Genomic DNA, 22,674 nt, shown 5'->3' with positions numbered 1-22,674 from the left:
AACCCCAATAAGCATAGTTCAACATTCTTAACATATCCTCTTAAAGCAATCCTTTCAACCCAAGAATCATTCCAGTAAACCTTGTCTAGACTACATGCAATGCAAGTATACTCCTCCTTAAGTAAGGTGACTAAAACTTTAGGTGTAGTCTCATTAATGCCCTGTGCAACTTGCAGTAAATATTCCTTCTATACTTCATCTCCTTTATAGTAAATGCCAACATTCCATTTGCTACCTCAATTACTTGCTATATTTTCATGCTAACATTTTAAGTATGAGGGTCCCAAATCCTTCTGTGCCACAATTTTCTGTAGTCTGAGTACCAAAGTAGATAACCTCACATTTTCCCACATTATACTCCATATGCTAAATTTTTGTCCACTTACTTAACCGACATATATTGCTTTAGAAACTCGGTGTGTCCTGCTCATAACCTTTTTTCATAGCTAACATTGTGTCCTCAACAAATGTGATTAGATCACACTTGATCACTTCAACTAAGTCAGTAATACAAGTTTCAATTGGAAATAATCGAAGCTCCAGCACTGCTTCTTGCGCTGTCCACTAGATGATGTTTACTAACTTGAAAAAGACACATTAATCCTAATTCACTGCTTTCTGTTTCTATGCTAATTTAAGATCTTGTTCAGTAATCTCATATGTAGCACCCTATTCAACACATTTTGGGAAATTCAAATACCTATATCTACTGATTCTTATTTATCTATGTACTCACTAAAGAAATCTGCTAAAGTTGTATTGTCTTGTATTTGTAAATAGTAATAAATGAAATATTTCGCTTTCATAAACCATATTGTCTGTCCTTGTTTATAGTTTCTTTAAATAATTGGCTAGTATTTATTTATGTATTTTGCGATGACATGTATTAAGCTGAATGTCCTCTAGTTTCCTGTGTTCCTCCTTTCCTGATAGGTGCATTAAATATTTTGCTTTGTACTCCATTGGACCCTTTTCAGAACTTAGGTTATTTTGGAAGAAATAAACTCTATTACAATAAACTCATCCACTATGTCTGCAGCCACTTCTTGTGGCTGCAAGCTATCAGGTTCCTGGCACTCAGCGACCTTTAGACCCATGAGTTTTTGCACTACTTTTTCTGTAGTTGGAATAATTGATTTAAGATCTTCCATCCCCATTGTATTACTTATTAGGATGATTTTGCTGTCTTCTAACATGAAACAAATATGAAATCTATCTTAAATATCTTTCTTTTGCATGTTCTCGATCATTAATTTCCCAATCTCTTGTCTAAGCAACCAATGTTTACGTTAGCTCTCTTTTATATACCGATAGAAACTTGTATTGTCTGTTTTTATATTTCTTTCTGGTTCAGTCTCATAAACTATTTTATCTCTCTTTCCAAGCATCCAAATACCAAGTACTTTTCAGTATTAAGTTTCTCGTCTTGGTCACTTTCTAACCACTTAGCTGCGATAACTATCATTTAGACCATTTATTTCTGTTGGAACTACAGATAATGTGTGTTCAAATAAAGAACCTTTATTTAGTCTTTTTACTATATTTACATGTTTTTTCACTCTTATGATTGCACATTCTTTGCTGGGGTTACTATTACCGACATCACTACACAGCATGATAGCTTGCCTTGTTTAACATTTCAAATTTGCCCTCCTCATCCATACACTAAGTTTAAAAGGTATAGGAACAGGTGAGGGCTCTTCCACAATAGGCATTGGGGCATGTGTAAGGACAATTTTTGCTTTGTATTATGTGATGCTGGATGGAGTTGTTGAATCAAGGTTTTTGCTGTTACTGATCAAGAGGATTTTGTGATGGTAGGCCTGATATGGACATACCTTTCATAGAAGTCATAGAATCCCTTCAGTGTGGAAACAGGCTATTTGGCCCACTGAGTCCATACTGACCCTCCGAAGAGCATCATACTGAGACCCACCCCCCAAACCCTGTCCCCATTTTGTTTCAGGATGTTTATGATTTTCTCTGCAGTGTTATGTAACTCAATGGCTCTTTTTGTCAACCTTCTTACCTGCATATTATTAGGGAGTCATCTGCCATGTACATATGCATTAGTCTTTGTTGCTGAGAATCCACCTTCCATGCCTTAGTAAAGAACTAAACATGTTATACTGTTGAGAGATGTAGGATAAACGCATTATAGTTCTTGCCAGGATGGTGGGCATTCACCAAGATTGACATCTTAGTGTAGCCACGTACCAAGTACCTACTCAATAAGTGAGAATCCTTATGGATGCTGTCAGTTAATGGAAAGGCTTGCAGAGCCAGTTACATGCAGTTGATGTTGGGAAGTCCACTATCCTGGCAAAATCATGTGCCCTTTCATTTGTGTGTTCCTTCTGTAGCAAGAAGAGAATGAAGTCTTTCCTTTTTCTGTATTTCACTACCCTTCCTGTGATGCTTCTATAAATGGTAAACTATGTCACCTGCTCCTGGCTAAATAGATTCATTGGCACAGAATGTACCAGCAACAATCACCTTCACAGTCACAGAGAGTGCTGTCTTCACTCTGCTTTGAGAGTGCAGGCTAGCGGGATGGAGCTGGCCCAAAGTCATGATGACTTGTTTTGCAAAGTGTGGCCTCTTCAGGCACTGTTGCCAGCTTATGGCTAATTAGAAGAGGTATTCACACCAGATTCGATAAGGTTAAATCCCCCTATACAATGACTTCCTTCCCTTCCATCGTCACATTACTGCCCTTCTGTAAATCCTCTTTTCCATACATATAAAAAATGATGTACGAACAAAAGTAGGCCACTTGATCCTTAAAGCCTGTTCTGCCATTCAGAAAGATCATGGCTGATCTGATTTTAATCTTAACTCAACATTCCTGTATGCCTTGCTTATTTTGTAGATATGTACCTCAACATCCATGGAGGACACTAACTTTCCCTCAATGCCTGTATGTAGTGAAAATATGGAAATTAAACCAGAAATTCACAATAGTGCTTCTATGAACTTTGCTTTTGCAAAATAGGTCAAAAGCACCCTCGAATTTAACTGGTTGTTGGGTCTTACACTTCATTTCAGGAAGTTGCCACCAACATATTGCGCACATGGAAACTTCTGCTAGGTTTCTGCATCCACGGAATTGAACTTTTGCACAATAGAAGTTGTAAAGAGTACGAGAAAAATGTCAATTAAGTGCTTAGTTATGCTTTGTGGTCTTTTCTTGCATTTTGACTTGAAGTTATTTCAGCTGTTCTATCTTTGATCACCTCCATGTGTAAGATACCAAGTAACATGTACAGAATAATCCATCAGGTAATTGCCGATGAGCATCTGGAGAGTCACTGGATCTATGTATTGCATTTACAGAACTGCTTTGAAATGAGATGGGACATCACACTATTCAGACTTTGCCTTAGTTTAAACCTTTAGCAAATTTATTCAACAATTGCAAGCATGGACATTTTGTCGCACAACTCAGTGGATGATGCTTAGTGAAATATTGCAGCTTAAAGGGCTGTACTGGTGCTCAAGCTTTCAGAATAACCAAAATTTAATAATAAAAACCTTAATTTCAAAACCCGGAACACATCAGACATCAATTGTGCAGCAACAGGTCTCAAAATATTTAAGCTGCCTGCATGCCATCAGTCTTTACATTTCCCCACTATTCTCAAGTTTGAACACGGGAAAATTTAGCCTCATCTTGTGTTAAACATATGCACTAGATCAGAGGACTGAGTGGTGCAAAAACATTGCTGCTTGATTTGTTAATCAACCAGTTGAAGTTTGGTCTTCCAGATCCAAACAATTGAAAGGGCTCCTGCAGAGTGACTCACTCGGGAATCCTTCTCCACTCTAATACTTCTAGTGGGTTTAACTACACTTTGGTTCAACTCCAATTGGCTTTGTGTATTTAAAGAAGACATAGGATTTGTTTGAAGAAATTTATGAAGATACATAGTTCGAGATCCTGTTGTACTGTTTCTGGGAACTATCTAAGTATTAACTGAAATTCATTTCACAACATGAGTGTTGCAGAAGTGTGAGTTTTGTTTACATGATGTTCGAGATTTTGCAAGATTAAGCTAATTAGCGAAATTTTTTAAAAAATTAAGCAGGAAACTTATTCAAAATGAGTTAATATCTCATTTCTGGAAATAGTCGCATGTTTCTGAAATTAAGTTTTGATGACAGACTGCCATTCATGACATCTATATCCAGAAATAAGATATTGACTCATTTTGCTTTCAGTCGATTCTATGTGCAGTAAAAGTAGAATGACCACTTTTGGACAATACTAAACACTCCCACAAAGTGCTCTAACCTTTAGTGAAGCAAGAATGTCACCAGCACAAAACACTTGACACCATCATATCAAGTGTATTCCTCATTGAGCCATACCTGTCAGATGAGCTTAGAAACCAGCCAGCCCCAGTATCTGAGACTGTTGCAGTCCATACAGGTTTGATTCTGGAACAGTCTTTGCAGACTGGAGGATGACAAATGTAGCCCCACCCACACTCCAAAGGAATGTTATAACTCACTGGGGTAACGTGATAAAAACCAAGCCTTGTTACTCTAAAGTTATGATAAATGCAAAGGTTTCATGAAACTTCTTAATGATTTCATGAAATATACCAAAAATCTAATTTTGCATCTGATCAACTGCTTGTTAAAACACAAGCACTTTCTTGTGTTCAAGTGCAACCTCACCAATCAGGGACTTGTTGCTATTCTGATCTCTGCTGAACCCATGGCAAATAGTGCTTTATTTCCTGGATGAAATGACCTTAAAAAGTAAGATTATTTAAATGCACCAGTTAACGTCACTGTTTTTTCTCTCAAAGCTCCAAGTCCCTTATGCTTTCCTTTCTAAAGCCTGGTCCATTTTTCACTCATTTTCAATCCATAGTCCGAAAAATAAAAAATGTGGTCTCCTAAAGGAGGGAGGCAGAAAAATAGGAATTAAGACTGGTTAACCTAGCATTGGTAGTGAAGAAAGTACTGTAGTTTATTAAGGATGTGATATCAGGACACCAAGAAAGTACCAATGGGATTACAGGAAGTCCACATGGATTCATGAAATGGAAACCATGTTTTACAAACCTACTTGTGTTTTCTGAGGACCTGATGAGTAGTACAGGTAAAGTCACCATCATCTTACTAGAACATAGGGCTGCTCTCTTATTAGAGAAAGAAGACTGGTGGTGGTTTAATATGAAAATTGGGAAGGTGAATCGTTCATGATAACCTCAGCTGGTACAGGAATTCAACCCATGCTGTTGGTGTCACTTTGCATCGCAACTAGCTAAATGAACTATATTGACCCCCAGAATAAATAAGGGAGAAACAATGAATGTGGTGTATTTAGATTTGCAGAAAGTTTTGATAAAATTCCACATAAGAGGTTATTGTGCAAGGCAACGTTCAAGTTAAACAAGTAATGTTTAACTTGTTAGACCACAGCTGGAGTACTGTGTACAGTTGTGGGAGCCACACTATAGGAAAGATGTGAATGCATTCAAGAGAGTGCAGAAACCATTTACAAGAATGATTCCAGGAATGAAAAACTTCGGTTATGATGGTTGTTTGAAGAAGTTAGGACTGCTTTCCTTGGAGAAAAGACAGCTAAGAGGAAATGCGATGGAGGTTTTCAAAATCATTAACAGGCTGGATAGAGTAGATAGGAGGAAACTGTTTCCACACTTAATAAGAAAAAGGAGAAGGCACAGATTTGAAGTGATCCAAAAAGGCAAGGGAAATTAGAGATTTTTTTCACACAGTGAATAGTTAGTGTATGGAATGCTTGGCTTGGAAATGTGGTGGAGGCAATTTCAATTGAGCCATTCAAAAAAGCATTAGATGATTATTTGAATAGAAAAAAACGTACATGAATATGGGGAAATAGCAGATGATTGTTTGAAGAGCTGGTGTGAGCATGATGGGTTGAATGCCCTCTTTCTGCTCCTTAGCAATCCTGTAATCCCCTAACAAACTCCCCTTACATAAACACATACATGGTGAAATAGTTTATGGACAGAAGGGAAAATCTGGAAAGACAGTTACTTCGTCTTTGTCCCCAGATGTTGTTTTAGAGATGATCTTTATGACTGTTTCTATTGGCCAGGACTTTACTTCAGTGATCTTCTTCCGGTTGCTTCAACTTGTTGGTAAGGGGCATAAAGTGACTGGTTCACGCATAAAAAAAGTCTCTGACTTACCAATTAAAACTTACAGCTTCCAAGAACTATTGCAGGAAAGATAAAGTAGTTTTCATCAAGTTTATATTGAAATTCAATTGCATAAAATAGAGAGACTGCTGCTGAGCTAAGGAAGAACTGAACACTTCTCTCACTCCATCTGTAACTTGTTCCTAGCTCCAAGCTGTTCAGTTACCTGAGAACCAATCACACAGTTGTGAGCAGGTTAAAGAGTCTTTGTTATGGACGAATCAACAGTTTCTTGCAAGCAAAAGCCACATCTATCCACTGCTTTGTCCTGAAATCATTTGAAACTCAGACTCCAATCACGGCCTGTTCAGTTGTTTATGATATTTGCAAAGGTGTTTGGTTACTTGCTTTCAGCACTACAGACACACTTTCCATCGTTGGTTTTTAAAACATGCTTTATCTCATCTCAGCTCAGTTTCCAAAAGCATGAAATGAAAAGACGATGAGGAGGAAGGAAGTGAATGGGAGAGTGTTACGCCTTTTGTGATTGCATGGGAAGATGCCATGGGTGAGTAAGGAAGCATTATGAGTGATGGAGGAGTGGACTAGGGTGTGACAGTTGGAAATATGGCAGCAGCATGTTGACAATAGACAGTAGGAGAAGATGCTTTTGGTGATGGCATCTTGCTGGAGGTGACGGAAATGGTTAAGGATTATTCTTTGAATGCAGGAATTGGTGGAGAGGAATGTGATGACATGTTGTTCGGGGCAGAAGGCAGGGGAGAAGGTGATTCCTGATGAAGGACTTTTGCCCGAAACGTCGATTTCGCTGCTCGTTGGATGCTGCCTGAACTGCTGTGCTCTTCCAGCACCACTAATCCAGTATTTGGTTTTCAGCATCTGCAGTCATTGTTTTTACCAAGAAGATGAAGGCAGACATGTGGGAGAATGGTTGGACACAGTTGAGGAAATCTCTAACTTGAGGAGAAAAGAAGGATGTGAATTACAGTATCCACAATATTTTGCTTTCACTTGAGCTGTGCTTTCAATCTTATGAATTCCTCACAGTGCAAGATATTTGGGGGAAGGCAAAGGAGTCACAGCAGTCAATTATCATGATTTAATAGTTTAGCATCGGAGACAGCCACTTTGACTCTCCTATGAAAGAGTCAGTATATTAGATAAATGTGATTTTGGGTTGCTGAAGGGCTGAGAGCTGGTAGGAAGGTTGCCAGGAATGTTGGTTGCCAAATGTGTAGGATGCCAGACCACAAGGTTTGAAGGGGTCGGGTAAGTAATGAAGTGTTTAGGGTAGATTGGGGTGGGCAGGAGCTACAGGGTCCCGTCATGGGGCAGGGATGGGAAGTGAGGTGTCTTAGAGTCATGGAAGTGTTGTGTCCTGGGGGAGTGTGGGAGTGGTATTTTAGATCCTGGACGGACATAGTCAAAAGGGAGGGGGTCTGGCAGCAGGAGAGAGGATGGAGGGTTTGGTTGTAGAGACTTTGGTTTCTGAGGGGAGAGGAATAATTTCAAGTCTGGGATGGGGGTGGGGAGGTGATGGCAAGGGTGGGATGTGGATCCAGGTCCAGTGTTTGGAGAGTGTGGTGGGGGAAAGGGGTTTTGTGAGGGGAGAGTGGAAAAGGAGGTTTCAGGTGGCTAAAGGAGTGGATAGGAGTTGGGTTTGGCGATGGCGGGGAGGGTGTCACATCCCAACCAGAAATGAGAGTGTCCTGGGGTGGGGGAGGGGGAGGGGGTGTTGTTGGGTCCTGGGAGGGTAAAGGGGGTCTTGGATCCTGGGTCAAGGAGTGTATCAGTTCTAGTGGCAATTGACTTCAGATCCCAGGAATAGAGAACAATGTGTTGATCCCAGGCAGAGATTGGGGGTTGTCAAGTCTTGGGAGGGTGAGGGGTTGTCGAGTATAGGGCAGGATGGAGGAGGGGTGGTGGTGATACGTCAGGGGTCTGGTATTTGGAGGGTGTGTCGTAAGTTAAACAGTCAGTTTCATAGTTATTCCACTGCAGAAATGATTATCTGGCCATTGGAACATCTATGTAGAAGTGGACTTGGCCCACTGCTTCACATAGCTCCCATAATACTGCTCTTCCTGCTCTGAATTAACAGGACTATTACTGTCCAGCTCTTGCTTGTGTTCTGCGTTGATTATTCCAACCATATTTATGTTAGTCTTATATCCAGAATCTACGGCTGTCATAGAATCAGTGTCAGTCTCAGTGAAACCACTGTCAACAGTATCTAAATCCAGTGATATCTTCGGATAACCAAGGTCTGGTTCAAGTCTGCTACATGATGAGAGAGTATCAAGACTTCCATCACTCCAAGAACCACCTTCACCTATATTTCTGTCATTCCAAGAGTCATCTTCCCCATCATTCAAAGAAAAAGGTTCATTTTCTTGTCCCCAGTCAGTCATGTTGAGGCACTGAAGATCCAAAGTATCTTCACTTCTCCCTTCATGGGCGCAAGAATACTGTAACAGGGGCATCATGGTGTTTAGTGATGCATTGTCACAATGTTGAGATGTTTCTGATGTAACTGGGTGCAAGTGGTGGAATTGTTGGTTGCTGGTAGGATAATCCTGCTCATTTGAATTGTCTACAGTAGAATTACTATTACATTGGGTCAAGTAGGGTAGTCTGGTTGACTTGCATTTGTAACTGCATTGAGAACAACAAGGTGCAACCTCGTCAGTTACTGTGACAGTGTTGATAGATACCTGTCCATAGGATTTATCCTTCCATTGTTGGATGTTGTTCCCAAATTGGCCACGAGACTGCGATGAATGGCGGGGACTTGGGCCACATAAGGCCTGCCATGAGGAATGAATTTCAGACTGTTTGTCCCATGTTTTCAATCCCATTTTCAATGGTTTCTCAAGAGCAACAGGTTCAGTGTATACCTGAACACTGTCCCCCTTTTCCAGGACCATTACATTTTTCTCATTGACTTCATAAAATGCATCTTGACGTGGAGCATTAACCCAGCTCTGAAACAGTAATGAGAGACATAGTTAAAAGCAACGAAAGATGGAAAGTCTTGTTGATTTGTATTTTCAATATTTTTACATGAAAACTTTGAGATAATTTGGTTAGGGGATTATTGATATAGAGTGCACTATTTGGATCAATAAAATAACTGTCTACTATACAATGGGTTAAACTAGATTCTTAATAAAAAATCAACTGACATTGATTAACCAATATGATCTGTTCATTGATATCTCAAATTCAACAGAATTACATAACACAGAATGGCTCTCTTCACTTCCATGTTCTGCTGCATATGTGGGACAAAGGGAAAAAGTTAACATGACAGCAGTAACTACTATTGAAGGATATTGCAATCTTATCTGCCTTTCTAAACTATAGAAACCCAAATTAACAGTACTGTCATGATATAAATTAAAAATAGAACATGCATATCTGAAGCATGTTTTTTATGATTTAGATTTCCCTGGAAAATAGAAGGTATGACGATCAATGGTGGAGCAATTAAAAGTGGGCTGCTGAAGAGGCCAGAATTAGCAAAGCACAGATAACTCAGGATGTGATAGGAGGAGGAGATTTACAGGGTTCGTATGTGTGAGGCCATGGAGTGATTTGAAAGCAAGAAAATCTTAAAAATCAATGTGTTGCTTGCCTGGGAGTCAATGCAAGTCAGTAAGTACAGTTTGAAAGGGGAATAATGCCAGCTGTGAGTTAAGGCATGGATGACCTGAAATGTGTAGAAAGTGGGAGACTAAGCAGGAGTATGTAAGACTAGTTGAGTCTAGAAGTAACAAGGGCACGAGTGAAGATTCCAGCAGCAGTTGAATTGAAACTGGATGAAGTTGGGAGATGTGGAAATAGATGGTCTTAATGATGGAATGAATGAAGACAGAAACTTATCTCAGGATCAACTGCGACACAAGGTTGTGAACAGACTAGTTTAACCTCAACTGTTTCTCGAGAGAGGGATATAGGGTGGGTAATGAGGGAATGTGTATGGATAGTGTTGTGGTCAGAAAAGAATGTCTTCAGTCCCTTCTTTATTGGTGGAAATTTCTGCTTGCCCAGAACTGGATGTCAGATAAACAGATTGATAATTTAGCAACGGTGGAGGAATTGAGAGAGGTGGTGGTGAGATAAAGCTGGGCTTCATCAGTACAAATTTACCTTACAATGATGTTGCTGAGCGGCAGTATTGTCACATAGGAGGGGCCAAGTATAGATCCTTGATGGAAAGCCAGCAGTAAAAGTGCAGGAGTAGGAAGAGAAACCAATGCAGGCTTTTCCCCAGCTATGATTAGATAAGATTAGAATGACGTGACTGCTGTCCTATTCAGCTGGACAACAGTGGAGAGGTGTTGAAGATGGATGGACTAGTCATCTTTGTCAAAGACCGGTCAAGGAAAATGAGAGAAGGAAAGTTTATCTTTGTCACAGTCACTTGGGATATCTATTTCCAGCACCTCCAAGCTCAGGAGAGGATACCTAAGGAAGAGCTGTTTGGATACTGTGGCAGAAATAGAAACCTGATTAAGGATTCACAAGACTTATTTCCCAGGGGAGATTGAGTTGATGTAGAAAACTGATTGGATTGGAGAGATCACATGACATTTGGATCCATTGTTCTCAGAAAAAACAAAGCTGTCAAGCAAAGAGAAATACTGAATTTGACATTATCAATAATGTAGAGTAACAAGTAGAGAAAGAGACTACTGCTGAGGTAAAGATTATGAAAAGTAAAAATTCCTTTCCACCCTCAAAGAGTCCCAAACAGGTACAGCACAAGCCCTTTTAAAATTTTCTTGAAAATTATGTCTTAGCTTCAGTAAGCATAAGCAATAGGAACAGGAGTAGACTATCATTTATTCCTTTGATTGTGTTCCACCATTAAACAATATCATGGTTGATTTTGTTTCTCTATTCCAACTTCCTGCAGAATCCCAACACACTTCCCTTAGTATCTAACAATTCTGTAAAGCCTTTTATCTGAGCATGCTCAGCAACTGAGCATTGACAGCTTTAAGGAATAGAAAATTGTGAACATTTAGAAACTTTTGAGGAAATAAATTTCTCTTCACTGGTTCCCTGCTACGCACAACCTCAAGCAGAATTTTGTTTTCGTAAGCCCATGTCGATTCTGCTTAATCGTAATATGGGATTCTAATATTTCTAATAAAACATTCTAATAGTTTCTCTGACACTGATAACAGATTAACTAGGCTACAGTTCTCAGTTTTCTTTCTCATTCCATTCTTGGTTCAGACTTAAACTTACTGCTTTAGAATTTATTGGAAAATTTCTAAAACCTAGAGAATTCTGGTAAATCAAAACCACATCATCCATTAACTCTGTGGTCATCTGTTTTAAAGTCCAGATGCCAGGTGGGTATTATGCCAGGGAACAAGATGGGCGCCTGTCATGAGGAGTGTTAAGAGTATGTGGGGGTAGTTTGGGGTGGGTTGGTGCTCAGGTCTGGTGGGGAGAGATTGGATTTTATGTCTGGCAGTGGTGAAAAGGAGGGGAGAAGAGGTGATGGCAAGTCCCAGGAAGAGGTGGAGTGTCAAATAAAGTGAAAAGATTATCAGGTCTAGGTTTGTGTGGTGTAAGGGGTCTGGGAGAGGTGTAGTTGGGGATCTGTATGGTAAGTTGAGCTCAGTTAGCCAAGCAGAGCTTAACAGAGCTTTTTTCCCTATCTTACTGCACCTTCAGATTGCTCATACATAGTAGCTTCTTAGAAAACAGAGACAGTAACCTGGAAAGAGGAGCCCCTGGAATCTCCTTCTGAATTTAGATGCTGAAAGCAGTGGAGGGAGCGCTGGAGACAGGTGAGCCAGAGGAAGATGACCCACCACCAATACAGAGCACAGACTAAATTATAGCCTTTGATTTTATTAAAAATCAATTAAAGACTGGGAAATGTAGCTATTATGGTCAAATTTTACATCTGTTTATAATACTTCCATAAGAGCTGATTGTTTGGATCATTTTTGACCACCTTCTTGGCAGAATATCCTGTTATGGGCACATTATACATCTGCCTTTTGGACTGCTCTGATGTCTTGTAGCTTCTTAAAAGCTTTAAGGATTTATTTCGACTGAAGGAAATGTTCCATTGTCTTAAATACAGACTACATTTTCTGCTTCAACTTGGTCCACTATAGCCTGAGACAAGGTGTCAGCTATGGTCCGTGTTTTTCCTGGTATATACACTGCTGTGTAATCATAAAGTGTCAGCCTCTGTCTAAACCCCTAGATATATAAAGCCATTTTGACTGTCTCCTTCGAAACCGATTGTGTGACCACTGCTCTGTGGTTTGTCTCAATTTGAAATTTCAATCTCATCAGGTAGTCTGAGAATCGCAATTATTCCCACATTACCATCAGTATTGAAATCTGTTTTTCTTGTTAATGTTGTTTGATTTCAGTTAATGCTATGGAGGTGAAGTAGATCAATTTAATTTCTAACATTCCAACTGGTCCCAGAACTGTTGAGAATGTATCTGTGTCCACTGTCATGGAAATACTAGGATGACTATGTATCAGCACAAAGGGAAAACAATTATGCCTAGAAACGCTTCTTAAAGATTATGTATTTTGAAATTAATAATTCTACCCTGTTAACCATTCTCAGAAATCTCTGGGCACCATTTATACTCTTTGATTGTGGGAGTCACTTCTGACTCGTATTTTTTGAATTGGAGGTGCCAGTGTTGGACTGGAGTTTACAAAGTTAAAAGTCACACAATGCCAGGTTATAGTCCAACAGGTTTATTTTGAAGCATTAGCTTTCAGAGCGCTGCACCTTCATCAGGTGGTTGTGATGAAGGAGCAGTGCTTCAAAAGCTAGTGCTTCCAAATAAACCTGTTGGCTATAACCTGGTGGTGCGTGATTTTTAACTTTGTTTTTTGAAGTTTGTTCCTTTGTTTCCCAAGAATCTAACTCTCATTCTTACAAATTCACATGTCTCATTCAAGGTAGGACCTGCATTCTGTAATTCTTTTATAATTTCACAAACATTGTGGTTATATTCCTGTTTTATAGTGCCTTTTATAAATATGTAATTTATTTGACAAATACCTCCTTTATTCTCATCTAGAATGTGTGACATTGTCTGCTGATATATCACTGGAGCTGATCATATCCCAAAAGAAAGGCAATTAAAACACTACTTCTTAAAAGGTGAATGGTTCTAATGACATTGACCCATAGGGATATTTGCCAAAAACAATGAAGTTCGCATCTAAATTAGTGAAGAACACAGCATTGATAAATTTTGCCAGACTTTCATCTACTGAAGACATTAGATGAACTTCTCTTTGTATTGTCTCATTTAATTGTGTCAAATCTATACATAACCTGAGCTCCCCACTAGGCTTAGGAACTGTTACAATCCCTAAACGCCACTTATTTTGCTTTGTAACATATAATATTTTACACCTTTATGTAGCATTCTGTCAAGTGTTTCTTTAACTTTCTGCAGCAATGGATGTGTTCCCTTTGGGACAATAGCAATGTGATGTGATATTCCTTGTTGAGCATATCCGCACCCTGAGAAAGCTTGGGAATTCTCAACAGAATTCAGTCCCATTATTTTGCTGTCGGGCTTTGTCCACTCTTTTCAGAAGACTTAGTTGTCTCTCTGCATTCCTACTCAATAAATATTTTGGATCCTTGAACAGAGAGAGTACCATTGCTCTCTTGCCCCTTGTAACTAAGTGTTGTTGTGATCTGACCTTTTACAGTGTCCTTAGACTTTGTTTGTTAATTCTACGTAGTTAGATGTCTATTGTTGTGACCCATTGCAAATGGTTTGCCAAGATTGTAACACCTATGCCACTGTGTAGCTTAAACTCTGTTTTAAAGCCTTTGACTTGGAATGTGACTGATCAGATTATCACTATGGATTTAATCAAATCTGAGGCAGGAAAATGGTGGATACCGCTGTCAACCTTCCACCTGATTAAATGCAGCTCCTGCCACCAAATCTGGTGTGATAGAAGGCTCATGATTCTGCCTATGGACTGGGGGGAACACTATATATATAACTTCAGAGCTTGCAAATGATACAAGTGGGAAATGTAGTAAACAAGAAGGAGTTTAGTAACAGCTTCTAGGAAAATATAGATGCACGAGTAAAAAGGGCAGACACATAGCAAGGAGAGTGTCACGGTGGCACAGTGGTTTGCACTGCTGCCTCACAGCGCCAGAGACCTGGGTTCAATTCCCGCCTCAGGCAACTGACTGTGTGGAGTTTGCACATTCTCCCCATGTTTGCATGGGTTTCCTCTGGGTGCTCCGGTTTCCTCCCACAGTCCAAAAATGTGCAGGTCAGGTGAATTGGCCATGCTAAATTGCCCATAGTGTTAGCTTAGGGGTATGGGTGGGTTGCGCTTCAGCGGGTCAGTGTGGACTTGTTGGGCCGAAGGGCCTGTTTCCACACTGTAAGTAATCTAATCTAATAAAAAAGTGTAAAGTAATTTTGCTAAAAAAAATGAGGGCAAGAACATAGGAACAAGGCTTCTCGTCAACCAAACTCCAAATATCTTTGTTCATTAAAATAGAGATTGAATCTGGAAAAGAGACAAAGGGCAACAAAGATGGAGATCCACAGAGATCCAAAACAATAACAATTTCAGGACCAGGAATCTTTTGAGAGTGATGTGAAGAAACGCTTTTACAAATGTAACCTTTGCCACCCTTTCTCTGTAGCTCATTGTGGGCTCCAGAGATTACATGACCTAGGCCTGTATTCCCCACATTTTAAAAGGTTAAGGGCTGATTTGATGGAAATCTTTCAAGAGACATGGGGATTCAGTTATTGCAGATCAAAACTATTTTCACTGGTGGAGAGTCTAAGACTAGGGCAATACCTAAAAAATTAGAATCATATCTTTCAGGAGCGAAATTAGGACATTTAAGGGTAGTGATTAATTGATTACTCTCTTCTGTAACTGACAACTAATGCTAGATAAATTAGTAATTGTAAATTAGTATTGAAATGCTTTTGTCAACCAAGGTATTTAGGGATATAGTTCAAAGGCAGATTTATGAAGATAGGTCATAGATTAGCTGCATTCCCAAAGAAAAGTGGAATATTTTCAAGCAACTAAAATAATTAGTCTGATCTTTTTTTTAGTATCTGAAGCTGCTATCATATACAACTGAAGGGCTTTTCCCATCACCAAATCATCTGTGGCAATTTCCTACTATAACCGCCACCATTAAATCACTCATGTTTTATAATCAGTTAATTTACATGCAAAGCCCGTTCAGGGCAATGCAGACTTCCAAAGATAAGGGTCAAGATTAGAGTGGTGTTGGAAATGCACAGCAGGTCAGACAGCATCCGAGGAGCAGGAAAATCGATGTTTCGGGCAAGAGCACTTCAACAGGAAGGTCTCCTGCCTAAAACATCAAATTTCCTGCTCCTCAGATGCTGCCTGACCTGCTGTGCATTTCCAGCACCACTCTAATCTTGACTATAATCTCCAGCATCTGCAATCCTCACTTTCTCCTACCAAAGGTGAGGGACAGGTCAGGAGAGAGGAAGGGGGTTAAATCAAAGTGGACTTGGAAGGAAAGATAAAGCACTCTACCCCCTTTCTATTCTAAAACCAATTATCAATCAAATGTATTTTAAAAATCAAAGTAATTTGTGGAGGAACACTCCAAACCTGGTCAGAAGCAAAAAGACAGCAGTTTATCGCTGAGTACAGCTAGAGAGAGTGTGACTTTTGGAATTTGTACAGTAAGGGAATTCGATGAGTGAGGTGGTCAGTCTAAACAATAGGCAGATTATAAATTATAAAGATTAAGTAGCTATAAGAAGTAGCAAGTGAGTAGTTGATGAGAGAAGCAAACTTCAGATGCATAAGATAGTTATCCACTTATGGTAATTAGTTAGTGCATATTTTATCTGCTTCTTTCAAAGCTCCTGTAATTTATTAATAATTACAAGAAATGGACAGTGTAACGAGACACAGAGACCTCATGGCAAAGTCATTAATTGGTGAGTATCTATTGTAAGAGTTGGGTGTACAAGTAACTAGATTTATTTTCTACTTTAGAAAAAGTGTGTATATTGCTGGATTACAGAAAAATGTAAATCTTTTATGTCGTTGTTAACTGCCTACCTCATATGTACATGAGAGGTAGCTGATTGGTAAGGGTGAGTAATTCTACTTTCCTGTCTCAATTTTATAGTCCATTGGTAGATTAATGTATAACTGAGCAGGTCAGTTGAGTAGAAATTTAGCATGTGGGCAGTTGTGAGTGTTTCGTGTGGCCTAGGTGAACACATATAGGGAGTGTCACCATTTGCGGCAACCTGAGCTCCAGGTTTCAGAATCCAAGTCACTGTGGTACATTCAGATAGCCGACATAGACAGCACATTTAAGGAGCTGATCACACCTCAGGTTAGGAGCATGTCAGCTGAAAGGGAACGGGTGACCATCACAAAGTCCAGGAGTAATAGGCAGATAGCAGATGAAGTCCTGCCTTCATAATGAAGATACCCTCCATTGCGTTGTATGATATGCTCACTGTGGTAAATGAGCTAGAGTTTAAACAGATCTCTCACTCAAGACTGAACATCGATGAGATTCTGCAAACCATCAGCAGCAGCAAAACTGTATTCAACCATAATCTGTAACTGCATTTCCTTGCTCTACCATTACAACCAAGCCAGGGGAATCAACACTTTGATAATTAAAAATGCAGGAGTACCTGACAGGGACAGTAACACACATACCTGAAAGTGAGGTATCAACCTGGGGAAGATACAACACAGGACTACATGCATGCCAGGCAGGATAAGTAACTTGCAATAGACTTAAATAAGTGATTTTATACCAAAAGATTAGTTCTCAAGTCACCATAGTCCCAGTGGATTATAGGCTGCTCCCCCACTAAAAGAGATGACTGGTGGTGACTTAACCTATGCCTCAGGTGAAGGGCAAGGTTGAGAAGGTGGGATCTTCATGGTGACCTCAGCCAGTATATGAATTAGACCTGTGCTGATAGCATCACTCTGCATTATAAACCAACCATCCAGCCAACTGAGCTAACTAACTCCTTTAAATAGTAGCTTTATATGTCAATGGTTCATAATTGATGCCTGCAACTTGTTAATTACAGAGATCTTGTCTGTGTTTACTATTAACTTGGTTCTAAAAGACAAGTAAACGAAGGAATTCTACGTATTTTGATAAAATCCTTTTAATTTTATGATGAGCCCAGGAATAGCAGATGCTTGATTTCCAGTGTGCTATCCCAGTGAGCATGTTTTTTCATTGACTTGTGAGACATGGGGATCACACTTCACATGCTGTACATTGACCCACAATGCTCTAAGGGAGGTAATTCTAGGGTTTTAACTCAGTGACGGTGGCAGAACAGTAACATACTTGCAAGTCAGGATGGTGAGTCATTTGGAGGGAATTTGCAGGTAGTGGTGTTCCTATGTGTCTGTTGTCCTTGTCCTTCTAGATGAAAGTGGTTATAGGTTTGGAAGGTGCTGTCTTAAGGATTTTTGGTGAACTTCTGAAGTGCATTTTGTAAATAGTACATGCGTCTGCTACTGAGTGTTGGTGGGTGTAGGGAATGGATGCTTGTGGATGTAATGCTAATCAAGCAGGCTGCTTTGCCCTGGATGGTGTCAAGCTTCTTCAGTGTTATTGGAGCTGCACACATCCAGGTAAGTGGGGAGTATTCCATCACACCCATGACTTGTGCCTTGTAGATGGTGGGCAGGCTTTGGGGAGTCAGGCCATGAGCTACTTGCTGCAGTATTCCTAGCCTCTGACTTGTACTTGTAGCCAGTGTATTTGTATGGTGAGTACAGTTGAGTTTCTGATCAATGGTGATCCCAAGATGTTGATAGCAGGGGATTCAATGACTGTCTTTTATTGAAGATGGTCATTGCCCAGCATGTGTGTGACATGAATGTTATTTGCCACTTATCAGCCCAAGCCTGGATATTGTTCAAGTCTTGTTGTATTAGAACATTGACTGCTTCAGAATGACATCAAATCCATGGAGATGCATGTGCAGTATTCGTCCTCTCACTTAAAGAAGGATATATTTCTTTGTGTATTGGAGGTACACTAATGTAATTTTTGGGAAGGACAAACTGTTCTACATGGAGAGATTGAGGAGAATGGTCCTGTATTCTTGGGAATATAGAAGAATGATTTATGATCATATCTAAACATTAAGAATCCTGTAAGGGCAAGACAGGGTGGACGTCGACTGGATGTTTCCTGTGTTTGCAGATCGAGAACAAAAGACTGCAACTTCAGAAAAATGTGCAAACCTCTTAAACTGGGATAACATGGAATTTTTTTCATTTAGAAGGCAGTGAATCTTCAGAATTCTCTACTTCAAAGCACGATGGATACTCAGTCATTGAGAATGTACACAATAGAGATTACTAGATTTCTAGATACTAATGATGTCAAGGGACAGGAAAGGCAAGGAAGGGACATTGAGCTAGATATTCACCCATGATCTTGACCTGTTGGGCAGGCTCATTGGGCTGAAAGGCCAATGCTCCTACGCTCCTAACTTGGACCACCCTTTGAATTTAAAAGTGTTTACAAATCTCATTCTTGAAAAGACTGGATCCAATTATAGGTCAATGTCTTTCAGTCCTAGACTCCACAACCAATGGAACTATTTTTCTCTCTTTGCCCTATCAGATAACGTAAGTTTGGACTGTTTTCAACTTTTCACTATTTACAAAGTAGTGTGATATAACCTTCTTAGACTCCATGTGGTCTCAGTCTAAACCTGTCGGTCAAGACAGTACATTTGGATCGGCTCAGGCTTGGAGGGTCGGAGAGCCTGTTCCTGGGCTGTAAATTTTCTTTGTTCTTTGTTCTCTTCTTTGTAACTGACTATGATCTCAACTCGCTGTCTTCTATTGCAGAGGAGTTCGGTGGAAGATTTCTTAAAATTAATCAAAACACAAAGATCTATGGTGACAGAGGTAGGAAGTGGGATGAATTGAATAGCCATTTCAAAGAATTGACACAGGGATGATGAGCCAAACATACTCTGTCATTATCATTTTGTGATTCTCTGACAGTTAGGAATGGGTTGTTGAAAAAAAAATGAAAGCTGGTGTCTGACACAGTGGAGTGCTGATATGTTCACTCGGTTAGCAGCATCACCACAGTGATAAGAAGTCCTGCATAGCTAAGTCCTGTCTCTTCCTAATATGATCTGCTGATCTGCTTTGCTCTAAAGAGGAAACTGTTGTGGTCCCTCTCATTCTCTATGAAACTGTCGAGCTAGCTTCGAGGTTTTCTCACTTGCTCTTGCTCTTTTGACAACTCTGGTGCTGAATTATCACAGCATCTCAAAGGACCACCAAACAGGAAAAAACATGAACAACATTTCATGGTCTCTGTTCCAGAACTGACCAGTATGTACATGCTCACATGAATGTGAAGTGCAATGTTGTATAACTTTGCCTTTGCGTGAATTTGAGCCTTTCAATGTTCTTTTGCATATGCACATTCATCCAATTGACCCATACTCTGATCTTATCCATTTAGAAGTAGATGAGACATTCTGGCTTTGTCTATCTCAAAAATCTTATGCAGTTTTATTCATTTTTTAAAAAAAATTCTTCCTCTTTAACAAATAGGATTTTGCAAATGGTATAATTTATTGGCTACTTGCGGAGATGCTCACTATTCTAGTTGTAATCCAGACTTTAATTTTTGGTTGGTCACTTCAAGACAATTCTATTCTCATTCAGTGCTATTGTATGCCTTTTTCAGCAGGATTGAGGAAATGTACTCAGCACAGAGCTGCTAATCTGCCCCGTTCTGAATATTCAATACAGAAAAGACCACCTGGAGATTGTGTGCAGATTGTGATATTACTTTAAAGGGGATCTTTCCCAGACAGTAACATTGGTTTTATTGGTTAACTGAAAAAAGGAAGGCAAGTAGTACAACTTTGTAAAAGTCATGTTGTATCTACCAACATTGGTATTTTAGAGATGGAAACTGACACAGTTTTGTTGGATCAGAACTATGGAGCAAAATCAGGTGAACACAGGTGAGTCAGGGATCAACCATGATCTGAGAGCAGAATAGTTAAAGGAGTAAAATGGCCCACTCCTGATCCAATGTTCATGAGCTTGAAGTTAGGAATTTCGGAAGAATATTAAGGCCATAGAGACAGCACAGAAGAATTGGCCAGGATGATTCGAGGACTGAAAGACTTTGTTACGTGGAGAGATTAGAAAACTTCAATAGAAATGATGAGAGATTGGATTCAGGAGGTCAGTTATGAGGAGTTGTTAATAAATAAATCAAGAGAAGCTGTTCCTATTGATTAATGAATTGGTAAACCAGTGGACATAAGTTGAGGGTCAAGAACAAAGGGAGAGGGTCATTAGAACTTGGATCAGAAAAGCAGGAAACAGAATCTGTATCAGTTTTTAACAAGCAAGTGAACCAATATTTGGAAAATAAAATGCAATAGTAGAGGACAAGAGAATGGTTAATAGGATAGAACTCTTTAAAGGGGTAATGGGCTGAATTGTCTCGTTTCGGCTATAAAATTCTATAGTGAGACCTTTGAAGGAGATCCAAATTGTGACATTCAGTCATTTCAAAAATGGGTCTGAATGGGGAGAACTGATGTTTGAAAAGGGACCTAATGTAAAATTCTTCTTCTCTAACTCAAACTAGGAACAACGATGATGTTTTCAACTGACCCCCACCTATACTATGCCCTGTACCATCTCTGGCTGTCAGTTCTCTTCCTGAATTTGATCTGGAACATAAGTTCCCTTTAGCTGACCAAGGAGCTGATCCCTAAAGTTCAATTAGCGAAGAGAGAGTCATGGCATATGGACTGTTTATATTCAGAATGCTTATTACTTTGGCATATTCCTATATGCAACATGCTGTGAATCTTGTTGTGTTCACAATGTGTTATTATGTAGGTCAATCCAGAACTGAATATTGTTTCATGATGCAAGTTGTTTGAATGAAACGCCATTCTGAAAGGATGTGTTTTGTTTTCCTATGGGCTTCAGTACCCTGACATCAGGATCAAAGGGGCTGTTAAGTCCTTGAAATAATTCAGCGCAACCTTTTAGGATGATGACCTTACTGGGATTCATCAGGGAGAGGTGGTTACCTGTGTATACTCCTCCATTAACACTAGTCCAGTCAGAAGACAAGGAACCAACTGGGAGAGCTGAGACAGGTAGGTAGGTTAGTGAGAGAAGTTGAGAGTGACTCAGAGGGAGGAACTCTTGGAAACATAAATCTAAACTATGTTCAGAAGGACCAAAGAGCAGATGCCTCAGAGCAGAGTGGAAACTCCTCCATGTTAGCATTGGGATGTGAGGTTAGCTTGCTGCTGCTGGCAGTCCTTCTCTTTGTGTGGTCAGCCTCTGATGGCCCTTGACCCTGATGCAGGAGTACTGCTTTAGTTGCTGTGAGAAAGCGGATGAAGTATAGTGGTGAGTCACTGCTACTGGAAATATTCTGGCCCTTTAAATTGCTCCTAATATGAGCCTTGAAGATTAATTTGGCTGCACATCTCCATTCATTTGTTCACCCATTCACCTATAGGCCTTCTCCTAGGTGTCCTTCCCAGCTATGGGAATGCATTGCGGAGCACTGATAGATTTCTTCCTTTCTCACCACCACCCTGCACCTTGAGTCTGCTGGGAAAATTCCATCCATTAATCCAGTTTCTCTCTCCACAGATGCTTCTAGATCTGCTGTATAATTCCAATGTTTTCTGTTTTGATATCAAATAATTGACTTGATCGAGGGTGCAAAGTTAGCCAGGCCAACAGGAGAATCTCTTATGCACTGGAGTATCAATCTGGATTATAAACTGAAGCTTGAGTGCTGGGCTCAAACCTTTAGCTTTCATTGACACTGCTGTGCATTTATTGGTAATCAGCCCATTTAATGAAAAACTCAGCCAATGAAGGAAGCCAACTCAGTCAAAACTTTCTTTTAAACTTGGAACTCCAAAATGCAATGCCCACTAATAAACTATATTCTCTGGCCTGGATCTATATACCCAAGCTAGTTAGTAAATTACATGACACATTCTGGGGTCATTGCATGTATGTTAAAACTAATGGTATTAAAAGACTTCGCCATTGATAGGGTGGGATTGTTTATTCCATGTACTGAAAGACCTTCTCAATCTGATCCCTTCTTTTGCAAATTACCTTGAAGGCCAATTTTATACATATTTTCCCTGAACCTGCTGACTGTCATTGGTTTCAGATTCCCATCTCCCCGAAGATACCAATTTTTCCTTGGGTATGGGTCCCTTCCTCTCCTGAAACTGTAATGGGGTACAAATTTTCATTAGTCAAGAATGGAAAGGTTTTGGCCTATTGAGGTTCTGTATGGAGGACTTGTTGAGAAAAGGGTTTGCAGAATTTGAATTCTATGCATTGGAAATGACCGGGAAGAGTCCTGGTCCATTAGCTAAATGAGAAAGGTTTTACATCATTTGGATTTCAGATAGGT

The 22,674-nt window shown here is 39.8% G+C and overlaps 1 protein-coding gene across 2 annotated transcripts in view; it reads right to left on the bottom strand.

The window, feature by feature from the left end:
• Positions 1 to 6,577: 6,577 nt before the first annotated feature.
• The window catches only part of LOC140464456 (interleukin-21 receptor-like), a 63,231-nt gene continuing 47,134 nt past the window's right edge, over positions 6,578 to 22,674 (bottom strand). For both annotated transcript variants that reach the window (XM_072559523.1, XM_072559524.1), the window contains exon 9: positions 6,578 to 9,145. In XM_072559523.1, the coding sequence (XP_072415624.1) occupies positions 8,189 to 9,145 (957 nt within the window). In that variant the 3' untranslated portion in view covers positions 6,578 to 8,188. The remainder of the gene's footprint in view (positions 9,146 to 22,674) is intronic.

The sequence above is a fragment of the Chiloscyllium punctatum genome, chromosome 40, assembly GCF_047496795.1.
Source record: "Chiloscyllium punctatum isolate Juve2018m chromosome 40, sChiPun1.3, whole genome shotgun sequence".
Lineage (NCBI taxonomy): Eukaryota > Metazoa > Chordata > Chondrichthyes > Orectolobiformes > Hemiscylliidae > Chiloscyllium > Chiloscyllium punctatum.
This window is presented reverse-complemented; position numbering and strand designations above follow the sequence as displayed.